The 19,093-nt window shown below is 48.5% G+C and overlaps 1 protein-coding gene across 8 annotated transcripts in view; it reads right to left on the bottom strand.

Moving 5' to 3' along the window:
• The window catches only part of Wdfy4 (WDFY family member 4), a 229,565-nt gene that overhangs the window by 11,820 nt on the left and 198,652 nt on the right, over positions 1-19,093 (bottom strand). For 5 of the 8 annotated variants that reach the window (XM_087588903.1, XM_087588906.1, XM_087588904.1 and 2 more), the window contains 8 exon segments: positions 17,973-18,092; positions 15,676-15,793; positions 14,733-14,842; positions 6,269-6,422; positions 3,916-4,007; positions 2,834-3,046; positions 2,230-2,380; positions 676-860 (listed from right to left, as the gene is read on the bottom strand). In XM_087588903.1, the coding sequence (XP_087445029.1) occupies positions 676-860; positions 2,230-2,380; positions 2,834-3,046; positions 3,916-4,007; positions 6,269-6,422; positions 14,733-14,842; positions 15,676-15,793; positions 17,973-18,092 (1,143 nt within the window). 8 annotated transcript variants of the gene reach the window in all.

Consider the following 19,093-nt stretch of genomic DNA (forward strand, 5'->3'; position numbering starts at 1 on the left):
TACGAGCAGGCAGACACTTGCTGCATAGCTATGCAGAGGCTGTAAAGACCCACAGAATGTAATGTGTGGGGTGGGGATGCAGCTCAGCCTGAGGCAATGGTGGAACAGGAATGGGGAACTTGGGGTGGGGCTAGTTGCAATGACTGCCTCTAGCAGCTGGTGGGGCAAGGTTATAAGAAGAAGGGCTAGAAGCATGAGATGTTGAGGCTTCATTGAATGGCATAGAGGAATAGGGTGGGGTAGAAGGGAGTTTGGGTAGTGAGGGGTCTGTGGGAAAGGCAGAGACAACTGGAAGCCTGAAAGTACAGTGGGACCATTACGCAGAGAGAAGGAGGGGGAGAGAGGGGGCAGGGAGAGGCAGGGTGAGGGTGAGGCAGAGGAAGAGGCAGAAGGAGAGAGAAAGGGAGAGGGAGAAAGAGAGAAATTGCTCTTCTTGGAAGCTGTTAAATGTTCAGTCAAAGCCCTTCTCATCTGAGTGGTGCTTGGGCTAAGGGAGTCCAGAAACTCCTACCCAGAGTAAGTGAACATCTGGATGGGCTTTGGGTAGTCCCACAACCAGTCAGATTTGGTCGCTGAGGTAATAGTGTGCTCTGGCAGCCTGAAGTACACCTGGGAGAGAGTCAAGACCCCCCCCAACCCACCCTGCCCCTGTCACCCCACACCGTGTGCTGTCACCTTGTCAGAGCCATAGCTCCCCAGGCAGCAAGTAAAGTCATCAAAGCCCCAGCTGAAGACCCTGTTCCAGAGAGGAGGCATCAGCAGTTTGTTCTTCTCCACTGCTAGGATCGACTTCTCAGTAGGGACGATGTGGCCGATGGCCCCTTTAGGGGATTCCGACCCTAGAGAGAAAAGATACATATCTGCTCCCCAGTGAGCATGCTAGGATATGCAACGAGGAAAGCACCCACCTTCACTGGACCCAGAGAGAAGACACCACAGAATACAGAGCTCTGTCAGCATACTGCCTGCCTGGGAGCCGCTGACTGAGGTCCTGATGAATCCCACTTAGGAGTAACCCAAGTGCCCTTCTCCAGCTCCATCTCTAACCGACACTCACAAGTTTCAGTGACTTTCTTCAGTGATACCAGAAGCCCACACAGTATCCTGGGACAGATGATGCACGACCACAGAGCTTGGGTGACTCTGTCCTTCCTGCATACTTTGGAGGCACCCCAGACATGTGGTCCTGATCCCACCGTAGCTTCACTAGCTAAACTCTGGAAGCCATCGCTGGCCCCAGTTGGAATCCAGCCCCGAGTCAGCTTGCTGATGAGCAGCTGATATCCCAGGGAAGTCTACCCCTTCCTCACGCAGTCTTTATGGAGAAGCAAAGATAATATATGCCTCCTGGGCAGCACAGGGATACACAATGTGGGAGAAAACTGCGTTCAGTGCAGATACCCCTCTCTAGCCCTGTGCAAGTTGTTATGAGAAAACCGTCCTCTTCCAGAACTCTAAAACTCACACAAGCTAGGAGGCTGTAGGGCTGAGACTCACAGGCACCCGCTCCAGGGCACATGTCCTTAGCTGTCAACGCTATGCATGCATTCATCTGAATGCTTGAGAGCAGCAGGGGTGCAGAGCCTGTCACTTGGCTTTGGAGGGGTGTATGTGGACTGTGCTTTTGTTAATGTATGCAAGAGAGGGGTGTGTGTGTGTGTGTGTGTGTGTGTGTGTGTGCAAGTGTCTGTGCGTGTGTGTGTGCAAGTGTGTGTGTGTGCATGTGAGAGGGGGAGAGAGAGAGAGAGAGAGAGAGAGAGAGAGAGAGAGAGAGAGAGAGAGCGAGCATGAGCGCGAGCGCTATGGGTCTTAGAAGTCAGGGACTAACCTACAAGTCCTAGACACCTCCATATAAGAGATCACCCTCCAGTGCCCACTGACTTTGGAGACAAAGCCATTGCAAAACTCACTTCTTCCCACGCCTGGGTCCTTGAACTCCTAGAGCAGTGGTTCTCAACCTGTGGGTCATGACCCCTTCCAAGGATTGAATGACTGGTTCACAGGAGTCATATATCAGATATCCTGTATTTCAGATATTTGCATTACAATTCGTGACAGTAGCAAAATTACAGTTATGAAGGAGCGATGATGGAATTGTATGGGTGGGTGTCACCACAACATGAAGTTGTATTGATGGGTCACAGCATTGGGAAGGTTGAGAACCACGGTCCTAGAGGAATCCAGTTCCTAAAGAGAGAGCCCTGAGACAATGGAAGCCCGGATACTCACCTTTGACTGTGACCTGAGAGGGTCTCAGCGCTGGCAGGCTGTGGAGGAAGGACTGTGAGTGGCCTGGAAGGCCTGTGGGGGTGGAAGTTTCCTTTCCGGGCACTGGAGATTTCCCTGTGGTGTTTCTGGATGGGTGGGGTTTAGTGAAGATCTGGAGATAGAGACAAACAGGTCATTAGGAGGTAGATGCCTTAGTGGGGAGCCATCACCCCGTGTGTCACATCTGTATCCCCACTACGGGCACTATCTGGGCTGGCCTTCCTCCAACAGAACAAGTATCATCAGGCTCTTCCCATGTTATAGATAAGGGGCCTGGGGCTCAGGGAGGAGCTGCCATTTTCTCCAAGTCATAGAACAAGCTCTTCTCTTTTCAGCTACTTGATATTTCAACTCAGTAGGAATAATAGTAATATCATAGCATCATACATGTTACAGAAGAACACAGCATTATCCCATGTCAATGGTGTCACCTCGTCCTAGTTCTGAAGGCCGGGGCTGACTCTTCCTTCACCCCTAACAGGATAGAACATCCTTGTTCTCTTTCCCAAGCATGTGCTGCCCGCTCTTGATAAAGCAAGATGAATGCTGCGGCCGCCATACCAACCTGCTTGGGCACCTGTCCGAAGTTGCTAACGAAGCCCAGGATGGTGCTCTTGATTAGGGGGTCGGTGATGCTGCTGAGGTCTATTCTGTCCCCATAGAAGTAGGGGTGGAAAGTGTTCACTGCCTCTACCGCAGCTGGTCCCTGCTGCTTATACCCGAAGATTAGGTCTATCCAGTGGTGGAGGTTGCTGCTGACAAAGTCACTCTCCAGAGCCTGCAGTCGAAGCCCAAAGAGTGTAAAATCCTAAGTAATGCTTTAAACAAACAAACAAACAAACAAACAAACAAACAAACAAGCAAGCAAACAAGCAAGCCTCGGTTCTCTACATTTAAGCCACTGTGTGTATAGAGAGGTGTGTGTATAGAGAGAGACCAGAGGACAACTGCAGGTGCCAATCTGCAGGTGCTGCCCCTCCCCCACTTTAAATTTTTTAAATTTAATTTTATCTCTTTTAGACATGGTCTTTCCCTGGAATTTGCAGAGCTGCCCAGACCCCAGTGAGACCTCCTGGAAACATATATTTCTATTTCCATCCCCTAACACTAGGCTTATGAACAGGCACAGCACCCAGCTTTTATTATTGTGGGGATATCATAGCATCTTATTCTGCTTTGATTAAGTTTCTCTGACGACGACGACGACGACGACGACGACGACGACGATGACGACGACGATGATGATACGCACAATTTCATTTCCTTGTTGGGGTTTCTGGGTAACAAGCTCAGCCATCTCACCTCTGAACCTCATGATAGGTGAGAGTTCTATGGGGCCTCCAAACCATCTCTGATCTATACTGAGACCATGGTTGGGGTGGGGGGTGCTACTGGTGGGTCTGGTGAGGACACTGATCTGCTCCCAGAGATTCAGGCTCACTCCCTGTCATGATGGCCACCACAGCAGCCTAGTCCAATTGCAGAGCAAACCGGTGCTCTTTAAACATCCAAGAAAACAATAATCCCTGGCCCTGGCCCTTCTCTGGTTTCTCCAGCTTCGAAGTTTATCCCAGCCAGGGAGACAGAAAACTTCACGGAGACGGGGAGATGCTGGTGTGCACACCAGGACAGGCTGGAATGTCGTACCTGTCTGTGCAAGCTGATGAATTTCCTTGGATCCCCGTCAGCCCAGGGAGGGAGCTGCACATCCCCCAGCGTGGTTCCGTCCTGCATGCGACCTGAGTGCGAAGAAAGAGAGGTCCAAGTTAGTCAAATCCGTGCTGTCATGCGACCTGAGTGCGAAGAAAGAGAGGTCCAAGTTAATCAAATCCGTGCTGTCTGCAGCTGCCAACTCCATGCAGGCTGCTGTGTGAGCAGCATCCTACTGGGCCACACTGCCTCTTGCCACCTCTATTCACAGAACCCTAGTCCCCCCTCTGCTTGGCACTACAGTTGGCATCCTTCATGAGGTCCCCTGGGCTTCCCAGGCAACACTAGCGATAGCTTCCCAATCACACAGTATTGATGCGTCTCCCTCACCATTAACAGTGCCTTTCACCTGGGGTCCAAAACAACAGAAGACGTCGATAACAACCCAAGCATACTTTCGTGTGGGTCTAGGCTAGGCACCGCTTGAAGTTCTTGGTGCACACTGTCTTCCTAAGTCTTCAACCAATGATGGTGGGTTTTTAAATGAAGAGTCCTCAGACAGTAAGAAGAGGAACCTGGATCCCAGCCCAAGGGTCTCCTGTCCGTCAGCCGCCAACTTTGAACAAGCCACTTTGACTTCTAAGGGACTCAGTTTCTCCATCTGTTAGGTGACAGTGCTGACAAAGCCATGTGGGGCTGGCGTGAGATGAGAAAGTAAGCGTACGACACACGCAATACTAGCCAAGCCGTCACCAGTGCTTAGCAATGCTTCTGTGCTCACGCTTGAACTCCGGAGCAAATGGAATAGCATTGCCCAAGGAGGAGAAGGGGAGGGGTTAATGGGGGGAGGGATTTGTAAGAGAGGGACTGGGGAAGAGGGAGAAGGAGAAGGGAGGGGAGGAAAGGAGGGGAAGGGAAAGGGGAGGAGAGACTTCAATGAGGATGTGAATAAAAAAATGAGTGAAAAATTAAAAAATAAATGCAAATTTAAAAATCCATTCCCCTCTAGTCTGGGGCTTTCTGGCTGTGCTGAGTCTCACATTCTCTTTACTCAGACTCAGCTCCAGTCTCTTCTTGGGGAACGGAATAACACGGTCTCTCCAATCCACTCTCAAACTACGGTCCTGACTCTTCCTCAGGAGACTTTTCAGCACCAGGCAGTGCTCACTTTATTCGTTTATAGCCTAAACCCACACCCCACTTCCTCACCTAGACCATGTCTTTAGGACAAAGCACAATGCCCTGAGGTGCCTGCATACAGTCAGTGCCAGCCACAGGGTCGTTTGTTCTCCCAGTGACACCTGATTATCTCAGATGCTGTCATTTCTTCATCTAAGTCACACCTTCCTCTGAGAACACAGCCGTAATCGATAGGCGGAGGTGAACTCTGCATGACACACCGTCCTCCTCTTAGCCTCCACTGCCCACCGTCCAACTTATCTCCCATCCCGTGCCCCACCACACCCTCTGGGAAGTGTCCTTAGCATCTGCCCAGTTATGTCAAGAGGCATCTGAGAACCTAGATGCTGCCAAGCTCACCAAGGACCTGTGTCAGGCTGGCTAGCTGGACCAGAATCGGAGTGGCTTCAAGTACTCCATGGCGCTGGAAACCACATGAGGGTTTGTGAGGAGAAGATCTCACGTGGCCTGGCTTGAGGTGAAACCCTTGCTTGAAGGAGAAGGTGGTGCCTAAGGAAGGATAGGCCTGAAGGATGTTGTTTTCTTCAGCATCCATGGCTTCTCTTGACCTGACAGGGGTGCTTGTCTATACCCTTTTCCAGCTCTGACCATACCTCTCCTCACTACCTTCCTTCCCATTACCCTCACACACATTCCTAGGGCAGATGCCAGGTACATGCACATCCTACGAGGCCTCTGTAAACTTCCGTGCCTTCTCTGAAGCAGGAAGAAGGCCTGACATATCCTGGGCTGCAAGGCAGAAGATGTGGTACCCGGCAGTTGGACAGCAGACATGGGGCTGGAGAGTCTCAAGGTTAGGAGCCTCGAGGGCAGGCAGTGTTAACCCTAAGTCATCAGCAAAGGCTCTAGGTTGCAGGGGGGTATCTCACTACACACTGAAACCTGGGATCCTCAGAGAACAGGCCATTGCCTGGGGTAGGTACTCGGTGCTGTTCTGGAAGCGTAGGACCCAGCATCCTTCCTCAGAAGCCACATGTGCAACAACATTCTGTCACCCAGCATGGACTTCACCTCCAATGCACTGGTCCTGATCAGGGACCTTGTGAGCTTTCTGGCAAAGAGACTGATGAAATCGGTGACTCTCTGGACACCTATAGGAGAGACCCCAAGCTCCCTAGGATCATCAGGTTTTCCTAGTGTCTCTACTCACCAAACTCCACTGCATTACAGTTGGTTAAAAACTCGGGCAGGTAGAAGAATTCAGGCGTCAACTCCCTGACGTCACTCATGTTCTCTTTGGAGGCAGATTCCCACGTGTTCTTTACACTGTGGAACATCCTGTCAGCCACATCAAAGCTTCCACCCTGTGGGAGAAAGGGTCCCGTGCTCAGCCACATGCGTGTGTCTCCCTCTATCCATTCAGCCTCGGAGTTCACAAGTCAGGAATGGATCGGTTCGTCCATTTTACAGAACAGAAAACTGGTCTTCAAGGTGCACTGACTTCCCCCAGGCCAGCAAGGCAGTGACTGTCAGGCCGGGCCTAAACCCATGCCGTAAGGTACATATTTTGTCCCTGCCAGTTCCAAAGGACACCTCTGGAAATGGTACAAATTTGCCCTATTGGGATGGGGAACAACAGGGAGAGGAAGATTGAAGAGCTCAGTTCTTTTTGGGAGAAGAGGACTTGTCACATATGTAAGGTGTGTCACCCCTCGGCAACCTGGTAGACAAGGACTGGGTGGTCCATCTTCTGAGCCAGAGGCATTGACCCATTGTGAGTCATGGATCACAAAGACGTCCTGAGTTCTCGACCATAATACGAGGTTCAAAGAGGCTCCCCCACCCAGGCTGCTTTGCTCTGTGTTAAAATCGGGAAGCGATGTCCATCATCAGATTCAAATGGGAATGGAAATGAAGTGGGGGAAATGTAAATAAATCTGCACCTAACGAGTGGCTCATTGAAATGTATTAAGAGCTTTGTGTATTTAATCTGCAGCCTGAGCCTCACGCGGTGGGAGATTGATGTCTTCTCCCGGCCCCGTTTTTCCTTTTGCAGCTTTTATAAGTGCTGATGGTAATCTCCTGAGAAACAATATGATTTGGTAATAAAAAGATTACCTGTATTAAATAAAAATAATATATACATAGGAAATACTGTTAGTGCTACAAATCTGGTTAAAGATATTACTACAAAGAAAAATGTTATTTTTTTCACAGCTGTCTAATGCATTTTAGCAAAAGTAATATCTTTAAAACTTAAGCCTGTATTATTTATAAAGGAAGCAATAACTGATTTTCCTATTTCCTATATTAATAAATGTATTTGCATACATTTGTTTCAAAATTAATGAGTTTTCGCACTTCTGCAATACAAAAGAAAACACCAAATTCCCTAGAAGAAAAAGTGCAGTTGCTTTGTTGTGTTGTGCGCGTGTGGGCTGACGTTTGCTCTGGTGGCTGCTGGCAGTCAGCGCCAGCTAGAACTTGATTCTTCGGGAAGAAGGCAGAGGTGGCAGGAGCAAAGGTAAGATGCAGACGCATGCATGCGCCGCACGGTTCAGCCTGCAGAGTGGCTGTGGGAGGAAAAGTCCACCAATGCAGCAAGCAAGAGCCAAACGCAGTATGGAGATGGGGAGACAGAAAATGACAGGCAAGAGGTCCCCAACTGAGACCCGCCCCTGGACATGCAGCTTCCTATGCATGTCATGAATACCGAGTACCCAAGTGGTCAGTGAAGGGCATGAAGACCAACGCCACAACAGCTTCTCCCTCGCAGATAATTTCCTGGCTGCCAACTCAAAGCCAGAAGGCCGTGGAGCCACAGAGATGAGAGACAAAAGGCTCTCTCTCTCTCTCTCTCTCTCTCTCTCTCTCTCTCTCTCTCTCTCACACACACACACACACACGGTAGCACACCAGCAACGTAGTTTGAGTACAGTAAGGATCAGAATACGACCTGAGGCATCCTGATCATTTATAACGTTCAGAAGGGCTCAGCAACCTTGAAAGACCCAAATCAGAATTATGAGTGGGTACTGGAGGGGTAAGAACATGCCAGGGCAGTTTCTGGACACTCAGTTAAAATCGGGGAAATGTTGGTTCTTGGGCAAATACACAGATTATAACTGAGTCGAACCAAAAACAATGCCTTTTACTGAAGGCCATGCTCCTCTTGCCGGTGCCTTTGTTTGCATAAACGCTCGTGCCAAAGGAAGGCCAGAGACAATAGATTCCCTTGGAGCTGGAATTACAAGCAGTTATGAACCATCTAGCACGGGTGGTAGGAATCAAACACAGATTCCCTGTGAGAACAGTCCCCACACGTATCCATAGAGCCATCTCTTTGGCGCACAGATATCCTTACGATACACCTTGAAATCCTTCCAAGGGGGACTGACACAAGTCCATCCACTCCCATCTAGCTAAGGGATTGGATTGATCCTATGAGCAGATTGATGGCCTATTAGCTCTGTAGGCATTTTTCTTAATAGTACAGAAGTATCTTGTAAACAGTGTCCTTGCTTACCGGTGTCCGCTGATTTAAACCTTCCCGTAGACAGTAAGCCATGAAATGGGACACTGTGTTGTCTCGGGTGAGAATTTCAGCGCTTCCTTGTAGGATGAACGTGAATTTTCAAAATCTCTTTAATCACCTACCCAACACCCCCCGCAAAGCTTCAGTGATTGTTTTGGCTGTGAGATCAATAGTGTATACGCTCAAGTGGAAATAAGTATGAGAAGGTAAGATATAACCCAGGTGGCAAGCTAGGTACAAAGAAAGCAGCACCAATTTAATAAGCCCTGTATCTTTTAAAGTTTTTTTTATTAAATTATCAGAAAGGGATTTTTGTCTGCATGTGTGTACATATGTGTCTGTGTGTGTGTGTGTGTGTGTGTGTGTGTGTATGTGTTTACATGCACTATGTGCATGTAGTGTTCACAGAGACCAGAGGAGGCATGGATCCCTTAGAACTGAAGCTATAAAAAGTTGTGAGCCACCATATGGGTGCTGGGAATCGAACCCCAGTCTTCTGGAAGAGCAGTCAGTGCTATAAACTGCTGAGTCATCTCCCTAGCCCTAGCTCGCTCTGTATCCTGTATACCCCAGGTACTTGGGAGTGATCCTAATTTTAGGATATGAGAAAGAAAACCAGGTGCTCTCTGAAAGCCCAAAGAGAAATGGAGTGGAAATTATTGGAAACAAAAGGTAGGATGTTGGGGGTCAGGTTCCTCCAGTGCCTGGGATGGGGACAGGAGGCCAAGAATCCTTAGGGTGGGAACAGAAAGTAAGAGGGGCTTTGTAGGGCAGCCCACTAGCACCAAGGGGAAAGGGTGTACAGGTAAGAGAAATCTGGGTGCGTATCCCACAATCCTCAGCTAACAGCCCACCTCAGCATCCCACTCCCAATATAATTCTGTGGGTGGCATGAGGGAAACCCCAGCACTACTTAGCCCTGGTCTCGGTGGGGATGGGTTTGACACAGAGTAACCCTCATTCTCCTCCGTACACTGGGACCTTTCCCTTACACAAGTAACCCCCAAAGCATGTTGACACCCACACTTTTTGCTGTAAGCAAATGTATCACAAGGAGGCTAAGCAGACAAGCTTTCACCCTCACAGCTCAGTCAGGGGGTTGAAAAGGATGTCAAAGCTGCAGCTCAGTTAAGCAACCACCATGGAGTAAGTCTAGGGACAGTTTATCTAGGGCAGTCAGACATCAACCAAAATTAGACCATACTAGAGACCCTGAAGAATTCTTGTCAGGTTACGGTTTGGGACCTTGAAGACCCTATGTCCTGTTGATACCTTCAAAGTGTGACTGGGGGTTTTCTGGTCCATCCTGTCCTAACCATGTCCAAAGTGTTGGGTACCAAAAGCAAGGTACTTGGCTCAGAGGCAGGGGCCTCACTGTGAGCTGTGATGACATCAGGTAGGATGTGAAGAGGTATGACCACTGACACAGGCTCTTTGTCTTCCTCATATTACTGTCACCCTGATGCCTACTGGGAGCTCGTAGGTGACAGCCCAGGCTAGTCTACCCCATGGTTCTCAGTTCCCTGCAGATAACGACTGCCTAGCACAACGCCCAGCCATCTCGCCTCAGGTACTTTGGAAAACCCTTCCCCACTGCTGGTAACAGCTGACTTCGCAGGGGTAGGACTTAATTAGCACAGCGCTTTATTTCCACTTCTTATTAAATGCAACAGCTGCCACCACACTGTGTCCTTGCTGGGAACAGGCTGCCTTGCTGGGCCCTACCCAGACTGGATGGCATCTTAGGCCTGAGAATATATGGCGCTTTTGCTAGGACAGAAACACGTGCCAAGGCTAAGGGCTCACAGAAGGGGTGTGTGGCCTCACAGTGACTTAGCTTCCAGGAGGCTCACAGATCCTGGATCCCTATAGGCAAAGCTCATGAAAACTACAGAATACTTGGCTTGTCATTAAGGGGCAGTACCACTTACTTTCCCTGAATACAACAATTCACTCCTCCCAGAGAAAAGTGTGGGGACAGCAAGGCACGTAATTGACACAAGTCTGTCCACATTCCATATATGTTCTACCTGCTCAGACCACACAGCACACACATCTACAGTTGGTATTCCTTGTCTGAGGGATCCACATTCAAAGATGCAACCATAGGCTGGAAATACTGGAATAGATCATATCTGTCTCCAATTTTATGTCCTTTTATTCTTGAAGTCTACGGGGCCACACAGTATTACAACTGTTTACAAAACATTCCCACGGCAGTGGATATTGTAAATAATCTAGGGGGAGTCTGGAGCACATGGGGGGGATGTGTAGGCTCTATGAAAACACGATGCCATCTTATATAAGCCGTCTGAACATCCTTTGATTTCAGTATCCGAGAGGGGTCCTGGAACCAATCCCACGGAAAAGCAATTATTCCACGTTTTATAGACTATAAAAATCTATCATGGTATTGACAAGTTTGGGCAGGAAGATAAATACATCAATACTAGAGAAGCATCAGTGGCAGAACGACCTAAGTGTAGTTGCATTTAACCGCAGGCTATAAAGAGCATCTTACACAGAGCCAGGGCACAGGATGTGGAAGTCCTGTGTCAAACTGTGTGAGAATCCTGGTGCTGCCCACACCGCCGGGCCCAGCACATGCTGAGCCCGCCATCGTGCCCAGATTGTTCTGTGCCAGCCTGCCAGTCGCTCATCAGGCCACACCAGATGTGCCACCAAAGCACGGTGTGTGATAGATAGCACAGACGCTCTATGGCTAATCCACTGACACGCACTGGCACATCGCTCTGGTACTTCATATGACTGAACTATGTGTATAAAAATAGCTGCAAGGGATGCTGGAGAGATGGCTCAGCAATTGAGAGCACCCTCTGTGCTTCTAGAGGTCCTGAGTTCAATTCCCAGCAACCACACGGTGGCTCACAACCATCTATAATGAGCCTGATGCCCTCTTCTGGCCTGCAGGTGTATATACAGGTAAAGCTTGTCTACATATAATAAATAAGTCTTTGAAAAAATAGCTACAGGGCAAATACTATGGGATGTATACTTTGCCACAGTAGGAAAGCTTAAACGTTTCAATGATGCATGTAAAGTAATTGATTTGGCACCATTCAGAAACATAGTAGGTACGTGAGTGTTCCAGACTAGTGTTGTTACGAAGCAGACTTCAGATGCAGCACCCCCAACCCCCGCCATCTTTACCTCATGAATAAGGAAACCAAATCCCAGAGAACATCAGATGGCAAAGCCAGAACACAGGGCTCTCAGGCCCCAGTCAGAAGTACACACCCTCCCTCCCTCAATGCACCCACAGTAGCAGGTGAGTGGCCGAGTCTGCTCAGCTCAGAACCAAGAGCAGGCCAACCCTCATCAGCACACTGGCTCCAGCCTCCTGAGAATGCAGAGGCCTCACTGCAGGCATTGTGAGCACATACATACACCCCAACCCTCCAATGCATCCGCATTGAACTGAGAAGTCAGACCCTCCGGGGGCTGAGACAACGGGAATGCTCGTCACCATGGAGGAGGGCAAGCAAAGGTCTCTTGGGAAGAAACAGGACTGCCCCCAGGAGGCAGATGAACTCATACAAAGACACCAGAACACTCCTTAGGAGATCCGGTGAGGCCCGGGACTCCTTCAGCAGACGAGGCCTTTGTACTAATCCTTTTAGGAGCTAAAACTGTTCTTGTTTTGTTCTAGGAAAGGGCACAGGAGTGCCCTGTCTTCAGGCCAGTGGTCAACTGGAGAAGTCACTTAAATGTCAGCAGCTAAGACAGATTGGTGTTGGGCAGAGGGATTACCCAGAGAAAGCAGATGATTCCGACTTGGATGGACCAATCTACCAAAGACAGTCTCAAAGCAAAAGAACCATGAGAGTCCCACTTGAGGTTCTCAGTGTGGCCACTCCAGCAGCAACACAGGTGCCTCCCACAGGCATACAAAGTTGGCTCTGATCGTCTCATCCTGGGCTAAAGCGTCTCAAACTAGTTTGAACTAGTTATTAGAAGAGCAAAGTGGCTAAAATAAGCTCGCCCTAATGATTATCGGCAGGGTCACCATTGTCCAAATATTCTGGTGGGCTTGCAGGACCTGTTTAATCTGGCCCATTCTGCTCCAGGATGCTTTATTACAGTTCAGGTTACCTTAACATTCTTTAACCCAGAGGAGACCAGCTTGAACAAGTTCAAATCTGCTCAGAGCAGACCTGGTTCGTCACCAAGGGAAGAGGGGAAGTAATCATAGTCACTCACTGGAGCGAGGGGCTTCCCAGACACTTCTTCGTGTTCTGTATGTAACCAGCCCTCATGTCCAGAGGAAACACCACATGTGGGATATTTTATCTGTCGAGCCGCATGGCCTGAATTGTAAATCTCACAGCACACCCTGTCTCTATTTCTCCCCATCTCTTCCCTGTGTGGAAAGGCCCTTAACAACAAGCAGAGCTGGGACCTCTGGCTTTAACGCATCTATCGGAAGGGTCAAGGGGCAGAGGCTGTGAAGGCAATCCTGAACCTTTGACTGTTCCAGCTCTCTGGCTGGAAAGCAGCAGCCGAATCCTTCATTATCATCAGCAGTGATCATCATTTCTTGTGGATTAATGAGCAACATCTGGATGAGATTCCTGGCGTGGGGTCCAGCTCTGGGACCATTCATTCTCCAAACTAAACTTACTTAAAATGCTTGTTGCCTGAGAAAGACCCTGGGGGAAGCACTCTTATTATTTTTGAGTGGATTTCCAGAGATAGGGGGTTATACAAAGTCTAGACAAGCCACACAGTTGAGGAGAAGGGAATCTGTGCCAAGACATGAATGATGTGAGTGGGTTCACCCCTTACTGGAGAAGATGCCTGGCCTTCCTTGGTTTTCCATTTTTCCCAGGGATGGGGAGTGCTTTCAGTGCCAACTGAGGGTGGTTCGTGTCTCAGAAACAATGTTCTCTGAGAGACCAAAACTCACAGTTTCTCAGACACTAAAACTCCTCTGAGATAAGGCTCAAGTGTTAGAGCTAGGCTGTGTGTGCTCTGTGGGCCCCTACTCATGAGGCCCATGGCTTTCTTCTCTCACAGGACATTGCAAGGCAGTGATCATGTCAGCACTCAGCCTTGTAGCAGGGAACTCAGCCAGCTGGCTCAAGCTCTACCTCTGAATGGGGTCCTTGGGTGCAGGATTCCAGTGAAGAGTGTTTTTTTGGGGGGGTGGGGGTGAAGAGCCTCTTGACTGCATCCCAGTGCTGTCCATAAGGAACTCTGACTTAGAAATTGTGCAAATCCAGGACTCCAGCACTGGTTGGCCTCCAGTCCCTTCAGGACTGACAGACTGAAACAACACAGTTGACCCAGATAACTTAAACTTCAGATTAGCAGCAGATAACTTTCCAGTATGTCTGTCCTTTTTAAGTGAACGTCACTGTTTATCCAGAACCCAAACTTGACTAGGTATCTGCTTTCTTATTTGTGAAACCTGGCAACCCCAGGCTGGTAAGGTAACAGTTTGTTAGCTTATGGATGGGTACGGTGACCAGATGACCAGATGACCAGTTTCTTTTGCTGGGTTAGCCGGTTTTTGTTTTGTCCGATTTTATTTCAGATACCTACTTGTCCCACGGAGCCTCAGTCGGTTGGACTGAGCATAGAACGGCGCTGTCTGATGGTCACTTCCCTTCTCTCTTCACTGAGCTTTAACTGCGACATAGGTCTCAACAATGTCTACTTCCTTTTTCTTTTTTTTTTAAGATTTATTCATTTATTATATATAAGTACACTGTAGTTGTCTTCAGATACACCAGAAGAGGGCATCAGATCCCTTTACAGATGGTTGTGAGCCACCATGTGGTTGCTGGGAATTGATCTCAGGATCTCTGGAAGAGCAGTCGGGTGCTCTTAACCACTGAGCCATCTCTCCAGCCCCTACTTCCTTTTTCTATTCTATTGTGTTTGTATTAACTTTGTTATGTGTTCCCTGGGGAATTTTACTCTTACATGCTATTTGGTGTATTTTTTTTTATGGCAATCAGGCAATATTGATGATAACAAGCAGCCTTGCTGTAAGTATGAGAACCCACGCCATGCTAAGGGTTGAGTTCTCAGAGAGGAAGCGCCACCATTATCCCAGCCTGGGGCTTGCGTGTGCTCATCTCCTAGCGTTCAGGAAGACAGCACAGCGGCTTACCTGTAGGGAGCAGAAGGCCTGCGTGAAAGGTGGCATTCGGACCAAGTAGGAGGCGACGATGATGGCTGAGGAATAGTGGGTATAGTAGTGGCACTGCACGGTCATGTCTCCTGTAACACAACGGCACGTCTGAGGGCGCTGCACTGCACTTGAGAACAGCGTTCCTGAGCACTCACTGAGGCTCAGGAAGCAAGCAGACATACAGACCAACATGAAGGCATTAAGGAGTCCCCTGGCATACAGGCAGGGCAAGGACTGTAAAGGCGAGGTACTGAGGATGAGGACTGAGTTCTAGAGCAAGTCAAAGTAGACCATCACTCAAAGGCTGTTAAGAGCAGATCCCTCCATTTTCCCTACCCTTAGAGACAAAGCAGTCAGCTCTCGGCATATACATTTCCATCCAAGATGACTACCAAAATCTCTCCATAGATTTTTTTATGTTTTCCTTTTATTTTGTGAATCTTTTGCCTTCATTAAGTAAACCACATACCAGCAATGTCCACAGGGGCGAGAAGGGACATTGGATCCCCTGGAACTGGAGTTACAGGTAGTTTTAAGCAGCCATATATATGGGTGCTGGGAATCAGACTGGGGTCCTCTGCAAGAGCAGGAGCGGCTGTTAACTAATGAGCCATCCCTCCAGTCACCTTAGTGAAATTTCTAAAGGTGACACCTGAACTTTTAGTATTGTTCACAAATTCTTCTGGGTAACTCTCATGCAGTCACAACGCTAACTGCTGGATTTGAGAGTTCTTTATTTAAGGTCAATGACTGGTAGACTTGGTGACCAACTAAGTCATTACTGATCTTTTCAAGAAGTTGAGAAAAGTGGCACTGTACACACTTGTGTACCCTGTGTACGTATACACACACACACACACACACACACACACACACACACACACACACACACACAGTCAAAATCAAGCAAGTATACACCCACCTTCGATCTTTTCAATGTCTTTAAACCGCTGGGTAAATTTCAACTTCCTTTCCTTGCTCTGAGCCCCCATTGGCTTCGAAAGATCCCGGAAAGTCTTGGGATTCGTCAAGTTCAACATCTAGAAGGCAGATGTGTGGCTGGGTTAACTCCCCCAGACCCCTGCTGCCCCAGGAGCCACGCTCTTTAGTTTTATGGCTCCCTTTATTGGTTTATTGTCATTTGGTCTGAACCCCTGTCATGATTAGCTGGCTACGTGGAGTTTTATGGCCCTGAAGCCAGTGATCCACAAAGACTTAATAGGGGAGAGAGGAGAAGGAAGAGGAGGGAAGATTGAGTTCAAGCTGAGCCTGTTCCAACTTGACCCAAATCAGAACATGACCACCAGGCACTGGAAAGGGACTTTGAAAAGGATGCCCATTGTCCATATGACTTTTAACTGTTGCCCTTACTACATCATTTATTGCAATAGTTCAGGGACCTGCTCTGAGTCAAACTGGTTTTACAGAAAGCTAGAAGTTATTTGTTTGGGGTGAGGGTGGAGTGGGTGGGACATGTTCATTTTTCTGGGGCCCACCATCTTTTGGACATTTAAGACATATAATGCTGGCCCTACTTGAGAATTCACCTTGGTGGGGATGGGAAGGACATTGGTGTCTTCAGAAACATGATCTGTGTGTTAGGGAGAAGGGAGAACGCTGAGTATCCCTGGGGTTTGCATCTCTTTGAGAGAGGTTATTTCTTCCTAAAGCTCTCTCTTCTCCTAGAGCCTGTACACAAAATGCTCTAAGTCATTGGGCTAGCACTGAATCACAGCCCCTTGATAGAGGGACAGTGCAGTTACCACCTCAAAGGCTGGCAGAAAGCAGTCAAGGACAAAAGGGAAATATTTCCTCCTCAGGTTCCTGACAGGTCAGAATGGTTAATACCTGCCAGAGCTTTTCATTTCCCCAAATTTCTAGATGTTCAGGAATAATGTCGTGTGTGTGTGTGTGTGTGTGTGTGTGTGTGTGTGTGTGTGTGTAGAAGGCTGCATGTATGTGATACAGGTATGCAAATGCTCAGGTGCCCATGACTTCCTACACACTAACAGGGTAGAGGAAAGGTCTTTACTAAACTACAAGCCCACTCCTTTAGCAAAGCTGGCTAACTAACAAGAGTGCTGGGATTCCCACCTCTGGCCCCGGTACTGCTACTGTAGGATACACTGCCACATCCACTGGGATATTTCCCTGCTCCCCCTGCCCCCCTGCCCCCAATTTCCCAATTTTTTAAATACAAGGAAGTAACCCCAATTCTAAATACAGGGCATTTGTTAAACAGAGAACATTTATATAGTAGCCACCACTTTGCAAGTATGGGTTGATCCTTCAATTTTGAAAGTTCATCTTTGTAAGGCCTTGGTCACAGGTGGACCATTAGTGTGAGAAAACAAAAAACAACAACAACAACAACAACAACAAAAAAAAAACAAAGTGTGGCTGGTGGGAAAAAGTTGCTGAATTCTCTGTCTTAAGTGGAGATGGGAAGTCACAGAAAACTGAGCCGCCATCTTCCAAGCCTGGGCTCTTCCACTTAAGCATTTATAGGTCAGGGTGGTCAGGCTGCTCTGATGCATGACTCATGAACTTCTGTTCTTTGCACCCTGACTAACACATTTCCTGGTAACCATAGCACCGGGGTCCAGACCTACTCCATGACCCGGTTGTGTACACACACACATGTGTACACCACTCATACTTTGCTGTGTGCTTTTCCTCCTCCTGACTCCTGTATGCTGAGGTGTAGGAACGGAGGCCAGGAGGGATGAGTGGTTTGAGCTAGCCATGAGCCTTTGCACTCATGGTTATGCACGTCTTTGGGTGCCAGGTAGAGCTCTAACTCTAGAGCCACACCAGGCAGAGTGGGCTACTCTCTTTTTCTCTTCATCTCTCTGTCTCTAGCTTCTTTCCACTCTATCTGCATATATTGACACCAGGAATAAATCCCATGGCTGGGCTCACTGCGAATCTAGCACCTTCAATGTTGTCCTATACAAGCATCTCAGGAGATGAGCGACAGTTTCTTTCAGGGGTGACTGGGAGTCCTTTGAGGCTCCTGTTAGGCACGTTTTGATTAACATAATCACAGATGTGTTGATCCCTTCACTGGTGCATCTGGGGCAGGAACCCAGGTAAAGACAGCATGGATTCAGGAGAACCTAGTGACCTTGAGGCCCAGGGAGCTGAACTTCACAGCAAGGCTCGGCATGCTCATGACAGGGACAGAAAGCCTGTGGCATGTCCCGGAGAACACCTTACCTCTGATGTGTAGTCGGCAAGGACCCAGGGAAACACGGGATACTGCATGTAGTCATTGTAGGTCCTTCCAGCCAGCGTGTTGAGGTACATAAGATATTCAAAATTGCTCATCTCCCTTTTCTACCAGAAGAGACACAAGGAAACAAACCAACACATCCAATACCCTTCTGAGGTCATTCAAACCTGACAATCCGTCCCCAAGAGGAAACCTAGACTCCGGGACAAGAACACAAAGGCAACTGGCACCTAAACTATCTGTCCACGTCCTATGCAGGAACCAGCACCAATGCAGGGTGGCATCCATTGATCTGAGTGGGAGTGGGAGGAAGCCAAGCTGGCCGAAGAAGAAGTAGACCAGCAATCTGAAGCGAAGGGTCTGGCTGTCTTTGATCTTAAACCTTAAGCATGACACTCAAACGCTAACTGAATGCCAGCACAAATGCTGGGGATGATCCCACTGCTGACTCTTCCACCATTAGGAAAAACGAACTGACAATGGTAGTTGTAGAAATGGGAGCCCTCGGGTTGGGGATTTAGCTCAGTGGTAGAGTGCTTGCCTAGCAAGCGCAAGGCCCTGGGTTCGGTCCCCAGCTCCGAAAAAAAGAAAAGAAAAAAAAAAAAAAAAGAAAGAAATGGGAGCCCTCACCACTCTCCCTCGGATGCTCTGGACAAGGCTTTTTTGTCCCTGTCTGTCTATATTAATTTAACACTCTTTCAGGGGCTCTCTGGCTTAAGCTTAGCATCCACAAATGGTGATGTGGGCTAACATTGGGAAGATCTGCAGGGCTGGCTTCTTTGGGGCCTCTCCTTCACTGGGAGTACAGACTAGTGACTCATTTGTGCTGGGAGCCATGCATGTCTTCCTGAGAAGTAGTGTGTGTGTGTGAGACACCCCCTTCTCCACAGCATATGTATGTGTGCACGGCCTCAGTGAGGAGAGGATGTACACCCAAAGCTTCCATACACTCTCCGGTTCCCAGCCAAAGACCTCTCAACCACAAATCTTCCATCCTTGAGACCTTGTCAGAGAAAGATCTGGAATCTGGTAAACTTAAAGCACAAGCTTCCCCTTGAGTATGTGGCATACCTCCTTTTGCTGGCTCTGAGTCCTTTCTGTTTTA

Source organism: Rattus norvegicus, chromosome 16, assembly GCF_021556685.1.
Source record: "Rattus norvegicus strain SHRSP/BbbUtx chromosome 16, alternate assembly SHRSP_T2T, whole genome shotgun sequence".
NCBI lineage: Eukaryota > Metazoa > Chordata > Mammalia > Rodentia > Muridae > Rattus > Rattus norvegicus.